The sequence below is a fragment of the Mesocricetus auratus genome, unplaced genomic scaffold (genome assembly GCF_017639785.1).
Source record: "Mesocricetus auratus isolate SY011 unplaced genomic scaffold, BCM_Maur_2.0 Super-Scaffold_4256, whole genome shotgun sequence".
NCBI classification, from domain to species: Eukaryota; Metazoa; Chordata; class Mammalia; order Rodentia; family Cricetidae; genus Mesocricetus; species Mesocricetus auratus.
This window is the reverse complement of record NW_024429182.1, coordinates 77,134,342-77,146,844: the sequence shown is the minus strand read 5'-3', so window position 1 is coordinate 77,146,844 and position 12,503 is coordinate 77,134,342. Positions and strand designations below refer to the sequence as shown.

The following is a 12,503-nucleotide window of genomic DNA, read 5'->3' as shown; positions in this document are numbered from 1 at the left end:
ATCCTGCCAAGACACATGGTATCCTCTTCAACTACAAACCTATCCTGGTCATGCCTTGAACTTGTTCTCCAACTCTTGTCTCTACTTAATATCACCAGTACTCCATCCTCAGCACCCCTGGTTAATCCAAAGCACTTTCTTCACACGTATACACATTCTGTGTGTGTCTGTCCATGTCTCTTTGTGTCTCTGTCTCTCCCCAGCCTGTGCAGATACTTGAGGAAGCCAGAGGTTAATGCTTCAATATTTTCTCAATTGCTTTTCTACCTTTACTCTTTATTTTAAGACAAGGTCTCTTTTTGAACCTGGAGCTCTCTGCTTTACCTAGACTGGCTAGCCAGCAAGCCCCTGAGATCTGCCTGTCTCTGCCCTCTACTGCAGGGTGTACAGATGTATGTAGTCTTGCCTGGCTTTTTATGTGCTTCCTGGGGACCTAAATTCAGGTAGTGACATTTGTATACTAAGCACTAGCCAAGCCCCAGTCTCTGCTGTACATGTTGCAGATGACATGTCAACACTTTAACAGCCCAACTGAGAGGGAAAAGGGGGGTGGGCAAACAGAGGGCTCCTGATCCAACCCTCCCCCATCCTGAGAAATGGGACATGTCTGCAGACACCTTGGGGTATCAGGACTGGCAAGGTCAGGTGTGTAACTGGCATCTAGCGGACGCTAAGATAAACTTAAATGTCCAATGATACACAAAACAGCCTACCGCAGCTTGGAATTCATACCCAAGATGGCTATTACAGAGGCTAAAACCCATCTCCAACGCTGTGTAGGGCAGCTGGGCACCTTCGTGTTTTTTCTTCCAGGATGCCTAAACTCTCCCACCTTCCTCAAGCCCATTGCTGAGGCAAGGACCTACCAGTTTGCATGTGCAACCACCTTTATCTCCTTCCCCAGACCACACCCTGGCTCATACTTCTCATTCAGGTTCCCAAGGGCTCCAACACCTTAAAGCCCCTCTGCAGTGACCAAGCATGGTCCTAGAAGCCAAGAAGGGGTGTTCCCAAAGGGCACATACAGAAAGAGGGTTCATGTGCACTCCATTATTCTCAAGCTCCCACTGGATGCCCCTTCCCCTCCTCCCTCTCACAGCCAAGCACCAAAAAAAAAAAATTGCACACCCTCCCTACAGATTATCCCACCGTTCTTCAACCTGTTCCTTTGAAAGTAGTTGCCGCTGGGCATTGGCGGCACACACCTTTAATCCCAGCACTCGGAAGGCAGAGGCAGGCGGATCTCTGTGAGTTCGAGGCTAGCCTGGTCTACAGAGTGAGTTCCAGGACAGCCTCCAAAACAATACTGAGAAACTCTATCTCGAAAAACCAAAAAGAAAAAAAGAAAAAGTAGTTGGCAACTTTGAAAAAAAAAACCTCAAGGAATTTTACATAAAAGGTTGGTTCTAGCCCTCTCTGAAAAAGCGGAGGATCTAGGAACACTGATACACTGCCAACTGGCTGGAGCTGGTGGCTCAGCTACTGTGTCCCACTCTTGATCCCCACTGCCTGTCGGTCCTACTGCACCGCCACCCTCCAGCTATCTATGTATCTACTCCTGGGCCTGAAGTCTCACCCTTAACCAACTCATCCTGTAGGACTGCATCTGGTGCCTTTAGGGGGCTAACTGGATCAGATTCTCCCCCATCCGTTAAAACGAAAAATTCTGGGCTAGCAATAACTCTAAAGATAAATAAATAAAGGTGCCTGCAACCAAGTCTTATGACCTGAGTTCAAGTCCATGGACCTACATAAGACTCTAAGCAGGTAAATCACCACCTCCTCCCCAGTTGTTCTCTGGCTTCCAAAAGCCAGGAGCAGCACGACCCACTCCAAATTCACAAAATGTAATAGAAATATTTTTAAAAATAATACAGTGCCCTTTGCAGCATACAAAATCATCCACACTCTTCTTACTTACATTAGCAAATTAGCCCTGAGGTGTCTTTTCTATATTCCCTGCTCTTTAAGCTCTGTACTCCAGGCCAACAGGCCTTTTCGCTCCCAGAATGTTCTACATTCTCGTCCTGAGTTTTTGCAGTTTCCTGTCTGAAATATGGCCTCCTTCATTGTCCACACAAACACTGTACACTGGCTAGGGTAAGCCCCAGGTAAACACAACAGCCCCTACAGCCCCTACTATGCTACACGCGCCCCTCCTCCAGCTTCTGCTAACGAGGTGCTGTTCTGGCAGCCAGAACCCAATGAAAATGTCTTTGTGAGCAATGTACCAGTGTTACCATCGCAGTGCACCCAGAACGCAGTGGAGCCCACAGCAAGGGGTGGGTTCTTTATCCTTTCTGAACCTCAGTTCCTCAGGTTAAGCAAGCATTTAAGAACCCCAGCTCCAAGGACCACGGTGAAGCTAGGACAAGGAACAATTAAGTCTGGCCAGAGTAAACACGTACCGAGGCATAAAGGCTGGCTTTGCTCTTAAAAGCAGCAGCCACATTGAGCTCTTAGATTCAACGATATGCAAAGAAGCTGCGCAGCCTGCACACCCGAGTCTGGGGGGTTAGTAACTGCAGGTTCGCCCAGGGTCTGCAACCACACTAACAATGGCTGAAACGCCTTCTGCACAGTGCTTGGCACAAAAAAAAACACTAGGCATTCGCGCTCCAGCTGTTAGGTGGGGCCGCTGAGCCACTGAGCCTCGTGGTGGTCTGTAGTCGCCGGAATCCCCTGGGCGCGCCTAAAGGCCCCTTCCCCGCGGAGGAGGACAACCAGGGCGGCGGGAAGCGGGATCACGTGCAGGACGAAGCTACTCACTGAGCCACAATTCCAACGCCGCCGCTGACCCTGGGGCACCCTCGGCCGACTCGGTGCCCGCCGGGGCTCCAGTCCCCGCCGCCACTGCCGCCGCTGCCATCTGCCCAGCCCAGTGCCGACCGCAGTCACGCCAGCCCAAATGCTGCAGCCGCCGCCGCCTAGCCTTCCCTCCAGCTGCCGACGCGGCAGGGACAGAGAGGCATGTGATGGGGGCGGGGCCTGGAGGACACGCCCATTTGTGGGCCCGCCCCCGCCCCCAAACCGTTCCTCTGCTCCGCCTCCAACTCAGGAGGTTTTTTTGGGAAAGACCACTTAAAAGGTCAAAAAACAACCTAACAACCTAGCAGGGTACGGTTCCTCTCTTCTATCAGAAGTAGGGTTCCCAGATAAGATAATAGACTCCTGGCTAAATCTGAATTTCAGATAAAGAATCATCCCTTCAGCATTTTTATTCATTAGGGTCTTCCCAGAGCACCTTCCATTCTGGCTTCCACATTTTATTTTCTACATATTACACCATAATTTATAAAACACTTATTTTATGAAAGGTTACTTTTCTCAAAAGCATATCGGGATTCTCACACCCTGAGAAGTGAACACATTAAATATTACATATAAGCATACCTTTTTTCTGATTGTTTTTGGTTAAGGTCTCACATAACCAGTTGGCTTTGATGACCACATAGCTTAGGACCCAGAACTCTTTTCTTTATGATTATTTTTGTTTTTTTGTTTTGTTTTTTCGAGACAGTGTTTCTCTATATTGTTTTGGAGGCTGTCCTGGAACTCGCTCTGTAGACCAGGCTGGCCTCGAACTCACAGAGATCCACCTGCCTCTGCCTCCCGAGTGCTGGGATTAAAGGCGTGGGCCACCAACGCCCGGCTCTTTATTATTATTTGTATAAGAGATTTATTAAAAGCGTTAAAAACATACAAAGAGCATCATGGCAGTGTCTCTGAGGAAAGTGCAGGCCCAGGGGCAGATGAATAATACTTCTTATACAGTTTATAGAAAGGGAAGGGAATTAGATTGATGGTTCTGTTTTCGGTCTCATGCTGGATAATCTTGGACCCAGAACTCTTGATCCTCTTGCTACCATATTCCAAGCATGATTAAAACAAGTGCTACCATTACAGCTTTGTTGTGGTTTTGTTTTTGAGAAAGGGTCTAGTCTAGAATCTATTGTAACAATATGTCCACAAGAAAAGCCAAAGGGCAGACATAGCGTAAAGGACTATTGGAACAAACATGCAAATGGGTATAAAACTAGCTCCAGCCAGTAGAGAAAGCTGCCTGTCCGGTGGACAGGATTAATATGCATGTCTAGAGACCAGAATAATTTTGCATTGCTGTCAATGATCTACTACTGACAGCACTGCTAAGACTGCAGGAGGCCTCAGCCTGGAAGGCAATAGAGACAATGTACAAGGTTCCACCAAAGCACCAGCTCTTTCCTGTTATCCTTTGCCTGTCATCCCCCACCACATAAGAAAAGTTTGGTTTGGTTCTGTTTGTTTTTCAAGACAGAATTTCTGTGTATTGCTTTGGAGCTTGTCCTGGAACTCTGTACACCAGACACAGAGATCCACCTGCCTCTGCCTCCTGAGTGCTGGGATTTAAGGCGTGTGCCACCAACACCACCGGCTGTTATTTTTTAGTTTTATGTGTATGGGTATTTTGCCTGAATGTCTATGCATCACGTGCATTCCTGGTGCTTGAAGAGGCCAGAGAGAGTGTCAGATTCCCTGAAACTGGAGTTGTAGACAATTAAGATGCCATGTGGGTGCTGGGAATTGAACTTGGATCCTTTGGAAGAGTAGTAGACACATTAGACCATTGAGCCATCTTTCCTGCCCTATTTTTAGTGTTTTAAACATTGTACAAGTATGTGTGATGTGTATGCTTGTGGAGCTCAGAGGATGACTTTGTGGAATTGATTCTCCCCTCCCACACATACTTGCATTCTGGGGATAGAACTCACATCATTAGGCTTGTATAGCAATCACTTTTACCTACTGAGCCCGTGAGATGGTGCACGCTTGTACATTCAGCACTTGGGGAGTAGAAACAAGATTATGAGTCAGAGTACACAGCGAGACCCTGCATCAAATAAATAAATAAAAAGAAGTTGTTCATAGTAGTTCATATCTATAATCACAGCACAGGGAAACACGAGGCAGGAAGACCCTTTGTTTGAGGCTAATCTGGGTCTACATCAGTGAGACCCCATTTCAAGAAAAACAAGGACATGTGACGAGTTATATCTGTTTCAAACCAACGTGAAACACTGCTGTCCCTAACACCCTTCAAAACACTAGCAGTATTGAAAACTATACACATGTTCAAGTGACGAGAGACTATGCACTGTGCGCCAGGGCCTATGCTAACCTATCTAGTTGTTTTTCTTAGACTGCTCAAGCTGCTGCAATAAAATGCCATACCCTGGCGTATGGAACAATGGACTTAGTTTTCTCTATTGGCTGGAAGGATGGAGATCAAGATGTTCAGAGACCAAGCCTCTGGAGAAGTCTCCCTCTGGATGCAGATGTTCTGGATTCTTCTTGTGTTGTGTCCTCACTTGTGGAGAAGACACAGAAAGCAGCTCCCTAGTCTTGTTTGTGCACTTTTTTTGTTTGTTTGTTTTTGTTGTTGTTCTGTTTTGTTTCATTTTTATTAATTTTTAAATTTAAATTAAAAACAATCTTATTTTATGAGATTTTATTGTTTTGAGACAGACTCTTAATACTCTGAGCAACCTTCTAGTTTCACCTCCCAAGTGTAGGACTACAGGCTCACAGCACTCATTATACTAGAAGAAGCCCCTTCTTGTTCTAAGGACATCAGTCTCACAGTGCACCTCGAACTCAGGACAGCTTGTAAACCTGATCACCTCACCAAGGCCTTGCCTCTAAGATCACACTGGAGGCTAGGGCTTCAGCAGAGGCATGGGTGGGGGTCATATTTCAGTCTACATTAACCAGGTAGGGAAATTTTTATTTTATTTATTTATGTTGAGCACATCCATCTATGTTACTTGATTTGGTATTTTTGAGAATCACATCACATCTCAGTAAACTACTGATAATTGAAAACAATGGGGAATTATTCTTACCCATAGATATGCAAATGAGTACTATACAGGCAATGCACAACCCCCTTCCCCTGGAAAAACCAGTTCTGCGGTCATTTGCATATTTATTGCAGTATTTCTAACCCTAGAGACTGTTCTTTGAATTCCCCTTTGAAGCAATTTTAAATTCCTACCAGTTTCTTTATCATCTTTTTGTTTTTTTTTTTCAGACAGGGCTTTGTGCATGGGGGCAAGCACTATGCCAACCAAGTCCCATCCCTTTTCATTACTCTTTGTTTTTCAAGACAGGGTTTCTCTGTGTGGCTCTGGCTGTCCTGGAACTCCCTCTGTAGACCAGGCTAGCCTTGAACGCACAGAGATCTGCCTGCCTCTGCCACCTGAGTATGGGGATTAAAGGTGTGCACCACCCACGCCTGGCCTCTTCAGTACTCTTTTTTTTTTTTTTTGGTTTTTCGAGACAGGGTTTCTCTGTAGCTTTGGAGGCTGTCCTGGAACTCACTTTGTAGACCAGGCTGGCCTCGAACTCACAGAGATCCGCCTGCCTCTGCCTCCCGAGTGCTGGAATTAAAGGCGTGCGCCACCAACGCCCGGCTCTCTTCAGTACTCTTAACAGCTCATCTCTTGAAAATTCTAGGGTTGACTAGGCGTTTGTGGCACATTCCTTTAATCCCAGCACTTGAGAGGCAGAGGCAGGCGGATCTCTGTGAATTCGAGGCCAGCCTGGTGTACAGAGTGAGTACCAGGATAGGCTCCAAAACTACACAGAGAAATCCTATTTCGAAAAAAACAAAAATAAAGAAAAGAAAATTCTAGGGCAGGCACATGCCCCTGATCCTAGCATTTTGAGGCAGAACCAGGCCAATCTCTGTGAATTCAAGACCAGACTGGTCTACATAATGAGTTCTAAGACAACAAGGACTATTAGAGAGACCCTGTCTCAACAAAACAAACAAGGGGCTGGAGAGATGGCTCAGCAGTTAAGAGCACTGGCTATTCTTGCAGAGGTCCTGAGCTCAATTCCCAGCAACCACATGGTAGCTCACAACCATCTATAGTGGGATTGAATGCCCTCTTCTGGCACAAAGGTATACACACAGACATGGCCCTTACAACAAAATAACAACAAGAAAACAAAAAGAAAGAAAGAAAGAAAGAAAGAAAGAAAGAAAGAAAGAAAGAAAGAAAGAAAGAAAGAAAGAAAGAAAAGAATGAAAGAAAATTCTAGGGCTGGCAATTTAGCTCAGGAGTGGAGTGTGTTGCCTGGCATGCATATAACTCCAATATGCACAAAAATAAGTGTCTCTCTGATGTGTGTGTGTGTGTGTGTGTGTGTGTGTGTGTGTGTGTGTGTGTGTGTGTACCTCAGAAAAAAGCTCTTTAATGCCAGGTGGTGGTGGCGGCGGCGGCGGCGGCGGAGAGCTAGTTCCAGGACAGCCTCCAAAGCCACAGAGAAACCCTGCCTCGAACCCCCCCTCCCAAAAGCTCTTTAATGCCCAAGGCTAGAACAATTTGAGCAGCAAAATAAAAGGCAGATTCAGTGGCATATGCCTTTAGTCCCAGCACTTGGGAGGCAGGTAGATCTCTGAGTTCAAGGCCAGCCCAGCCCAGCTCCAGGCCAGCCAAGGCTACATAGAAAGACCTTATCTCAAAGGGGAAAAAAAGTAGCATTGGATTATAACCTTTAGCTTAAGATAAATATGCACAAATTCACAGTGATTTAAAGTTGGGTACATGGAGGCAGGTGACACATTTCTCATGCAGAGACTTTCATGTAATCCATGCAATTTCTGTAACTACATGCCACCTGCCATGGAGGTAGATAACAGCTGACTTCTAAACAGTACAGCATGAAAGGTGAGGGGACAAGGAACAGTCACTCTACAGTGTGGAGGAATATGACAAGTGTTTCCTCAGCTAAAGGGGTAAGGATGGGCACTGTTAGATTGTTTTAAGAAGCAGTTATAAATAGAGAGAAAGAAAAGGCAGAAACAAAGAGAGGCTCGACATAACCTTAGCTGGGATCATGTTTATTCACAGCAAAAGAACATCTTGTCACCCACATGTGCAGATGCCCAAAATGTCTGCAGGGAAAGATATCTCTTATATGGACAAAAATGGGTGGATATGATTTCCCTAGTCTGCAAGGAAAGCTGGGAAGTGTAGTCTTTCAGTAGGAAACTTTTTTTTGTTTTGTTTTTTTTTTTTTTTTGAGACAGGGCTTCTCTGTGGCTTTGGAGGCTGTCCTGGAACTCGCTCTGTAGACCAGGCTGGTCTTGAAATCACAAAGATCCGGCTGCCTCTGCCAGCCGAGTGCTGGGATTAAAGGCCTGCGCCACCACCGCCCGGCTCAGTAGGAAACTATTATTCCTAACTGAGAGAATATAAAAAATGCAGGGCAGGAATGTTATAGCTGTTTTCTGCTGAGGCTAGTCTTTGGGGAGTAGTTCTGGTTCCATTAAAAATGGGGTCCCCTGGTCATACAGCAGGGGGAGAATCTTGACTTGGTCACCTATGATGATGATCAGGTGATTGCCATCATGTATTACTGAAGAGGCTTGAAAATAACTGTTAGAAGGCAAATGATCTGGTTACAGAGTAAAACTGAGAGATTTCCTGGGAAGGTTGGGGCACAGTGAGGAACAGAGGTGGGAGAAAATGGCCACAGAGTTGATTCAGGGTGACAGTGACTAGTCCCATTGTATGACTGCTGCACTAAAATGAGCCAGCAGAAGTAGTAGGGAGCCACAGAGCATGGGGGGGGGGGGCAGGAGAAAATAGTGGACTAATGTAAAGAAATGTATTTGGTTTGGGGTGAAAGGAATGATGATCCATTTTAGTCAGAGTTCTCCCACAGCATCTAAAAGGTCTTTTTACACATGTATCAGGAACACATGGGACTGTTGTAGGGTGAAAGCGACTGGGAGAGCTTGCATGGAACATTTTGTTTGGGTATAGAGTGAAGTACAGTAAGTAAAACTATTTAGTTGATTTTTTTTTTTTTTTTTGAGACAGGCTTTCTCTGTGTAGCCTGGCTGTCCCGGAACTTGCTCTGTAGACCAGACTGGCCTCGAATCCAGAGATTCATCTGCCTTTGCCTCTTAAGTACTTGGATTAAAGGCATGTGCCAACATACCTTGCTGTTAAGTAGAACAGTTAAAAAACATAAATGGAGCCAGGCGTTGGTGGCGCACGCCTTTAATCCCAGCACTCGGGAGGCAGAGGCAGGCGTATCTCTGGGAGTTCGAGGCCAGCCTGGTCTACAGAGCGAGTTCCAGGACAGCCTCCAAAGCCACAGAGAAACCTTGTCTCGAAAACAAACAAACAAACAAACAAAAAAACATAAATGGGCTGGGCAGTAGTGGTGCACGCCTTTAAACCCAGCACTTAGGAGGCAGAGGCAGGCAGATTTCTGTGAGTTTGAGACCAGCCTGGTCTACAAAAGCTGGTTCCAGGACAGCCTCCAAAGCCACAGAGAAACAAAAACAAACAAAACAAAAAAAGAAAAAAGAAAAGGGTAAAAACATAAGTATGAAGACAATAGGGAGAATGGAAGTGATCTGGAGAGGAACCAGAGTGGGAGGGAACCAGAAGGAATTTTTGTTCAGTCCTGTTTCAAATCAGTTAGCATTTGTTGGTCTGGAAGCGGCATTATCTGAAGAGGGCACCGATCCCATCCTTAGCAGATCCCATCCTCAGATCTGGTCCTTTCTAACTGTGGAATACTGCAGCAGGCAAGGAGTTGAAGTGATGCTGGTCTGAGCTGGTGAGACAGAGAGGTTAATTGATACCAAAGAGGCTTCAGTCTTAGTTCTGAATCCTAAAAACAATGTTCAGAATGAAAAGAAAAAGAATGAGTTGGATGGTCCAAGGCCCATTATTCCCCTTTAGAGGTCCCCCAAACTGCTTTTGGGGGCTGGTGGCATCACACTCTCAGTTACTGCTTCAAGGCTGACAGAAGGGCAAGGAGAGGAGCAACAGTCAGATGACTCAGAAGAGGGTTCATCCAAGGGGCCATGATGAAACTTAACAGTTGGCAAAGATTTAGAGCATGAGCTAGGAGGAGATAAATGTGCAACTTAGGTGAGCACTAAGAGACAAAGTTACTTGAGGAAATCTTCTACATCAAGATTAGCATGAGCCCTGGCTCTCCTGGAGCTGACTCTATAACCCAGGCTAGCCTCAAGCTCAGAGACCTACCTGGTTCTGCCTCTTGAGCACTTGGACTAAAGACATGTGCCACCATGTCCAATGGCTTAGAATTTCTTAGAAAACATCTACAAGTATCACTGACAAAGACTGTGCACTCCTTGTAGGCTTCAAGGTAAAAGTGTAACAATTAGCTCTGGAGTTCTCTATCTGGATAAAAACTAGATTATATTCTCAAAGCACCACAGGTGAGTCACAGTATGATGTAAATAATAGGAGAAACATGGCTGGGTGTGTCTGAAAGTGATCACCTGGCATGTGTGAGGCCTTCCATTTTATTCCCAACAAAAACACTAATGATAATAATGAGAAAAAACAATAGGGAAGCCAGATGTGTGGCACAGAGTTTACTCTAGCACTCTGGAAGATGAGGCAGGAAAATCAATCAAGAGCAGCCTGAGCTGGCCGGGCGTTGGTGGCGCACGCCTTTAATTCCAGCACTCGGGAGGCAGAGGCAGGCGGATCTCTGTAAGTTTGAGACCAGCCTGGACTACCAAGCGAGTTCCAGGACAGCCTCCAAAGCCACAGAGAAACCCTGTCTCGAAAAACCAAAAAAAAAAAAAAAAAAAGCAGCCTGAGCTGAATGGAAGAATCCTATCACAAAATAACAAGAGGGCAAACTGATGCTGGAAATATAGGAATTCTATATTACCTTTTCAGTTCATTTGTATTTGGTTTTGTTTTGTGAGCTCTTCCCTCAGCTTCCTGGAATTACAGGCAGGTGTTACTAGACTGACCTTTTTTTCTTTTTCCTCTTGAGACAGTGTCTTAAATCTATAGTCCAGACTTGCCCCAACTTCATGAAGATCCTTCTCAGTTGCTGGGTGGGGTTGCAGACTTGTTCACTATGCACAGCTCAGGATTATTTTTTAAATCTTTATTGTTATTACTAATGCACACCTGATGTCCAAGTTGATCAGAAGAGGCCATCAGATCCTCTAGAACTGAAGTTACAGATGGTTGTGAGGCACCATGTGGGTGCTGAGAATCAAACCTATGTCCTCTGCAAGAACAGCAAGGCTCTCAGCTGTTGAGTCATCTCTCCAGCACTTGCTTTTTCATTTTTAAAAGCTTACTAACTGGGTGTGTTGGTGCATACCTCTAATCCTAGCACTCATCATGAGACAGAGGCAGGAGGATCTTTGTGAGTTCAAGGCCAATCTGGCAGCCTGGTCTATAAATCAAGTTCCGGGACAGCCAGATATGTAACACAGAGAAACCCTGTCTCAAAAAACCAAGGGGGGGGGAGGGAGAGTTCCATGCCACCCTGGGCTACACAGAGGCCCTGTCTCAGAAATAAATAAAGGTAACAAATCCATGTGGGTGGCACATGCATAGTTAAGGTCCTGTCTTATTTTTCCGCAGCACCCTCAGGCCTAACAGAACCTGGCACCCAATGTTTGCTTCATAAATGAATAAGGACAAGATTAGACAGACCCAGCGAAGAGGCAAGGTGTTCTCCAGACAGAAAAGATCCTTTGTCAGAGCTATGCTACAGCAAACAGCTTGGGCGAACAGAGGTATGGGTTGGAGCTGATTTTCCAGGTTTAGAATGAATGGCTGGGACCCCAACAATTTGCCCAGATCTGAAGGCAAATTTGGAAATCCCAAATGATCATAAAAAGCTTAATCTGTTCTGCTTTCTAAATATAAAAATCTGTCAGTCATGTTGTCACATGTCTTAATAACAAAAAGAGTAACCACAAATGATATGAAGCTCCCAGGCACTGCATGCCATATTCTAACTGAACATATCTGCCCTTGATCTTCACTCTTGACACCTGATCCAATTAGATAACATATCTGGGCTTTTTTCCTTTTTTAACTTTTATTTTATGTGCATGGGTGTTTTACCTGCCTGTATGTCTGTGTTTGTTCACCACACGTTATTTCCATAATCAATCCCAACTGTGTAGGGCAGAGACCCAGGTGAGGATTTATGAAGGTGGAAGCTCCGAGGTCAGGGGCTTCCTGTTGACACTGGAGCTAAGATCCAAAGGTTAAGAATGAGGAGACAAGGTGGGGGTGGACAGCATGAGCAAGCAGGAAGGAAGCAAGAATGCCCAAGAATCTAAGGAAGGAGATGCAGTCAAGGAGGAGAGACTAAGAGGCTGGGCCAACAGGAATGAGCGAAGAGGTCAGGGAAAGCAACAGACAGACCTATCAGGCCCTTCTATGGCTGGGTTATTGTTTTCAGTTTAAGTGTGCAGTTTATTCAACTATCACCAAACACTTTTTTTTTTCTTCGAGACAGGGTTTCTCTGTGGCTTTGGAGGCTGTCCTGGAACTAGCTCTTGTAGACCAGGCTGGCCTCGAACTCACAGGGATCCACCTGCCTTCACCAAACACTCTTGACAGTTCATTTTATGTGTTAACTTGACTGGGCCGTGGTAGCTGGTTAGACATTTCTGGGTGTGTCCGTGAGGTTGTTTCTAA

General features: G+C 45.6%; 1 protein-coding gene across 1 annotated transcript in view; it reads right to left on the bottom strand.

Moving 5' to 3' along the window:
* The window catches only part of Gga2 (golgi associated, gamma adaptin ear containing, ARF binding protein 2), a 35,698-nt gene extending 32,738 nt beyond the window's left edge, over positions 1-2,960 (bottom strand). Inside the window, exon 1 of the mRNA XM_040755202.1 lies at positions 2,770-2,960. Within this exon, the coding sequence (XP_040611136.1) occupies positions 2,770-2,869 (100 nt within the window). The 5' untranslated portion in view covers positions 2,870-2,960. The remainder of the gene's footprint in view (positions 1-2,769) is intronic.
* Between the last annotated feature and the right edge of the window lie 9,543 nt (positions 2,961-12,503).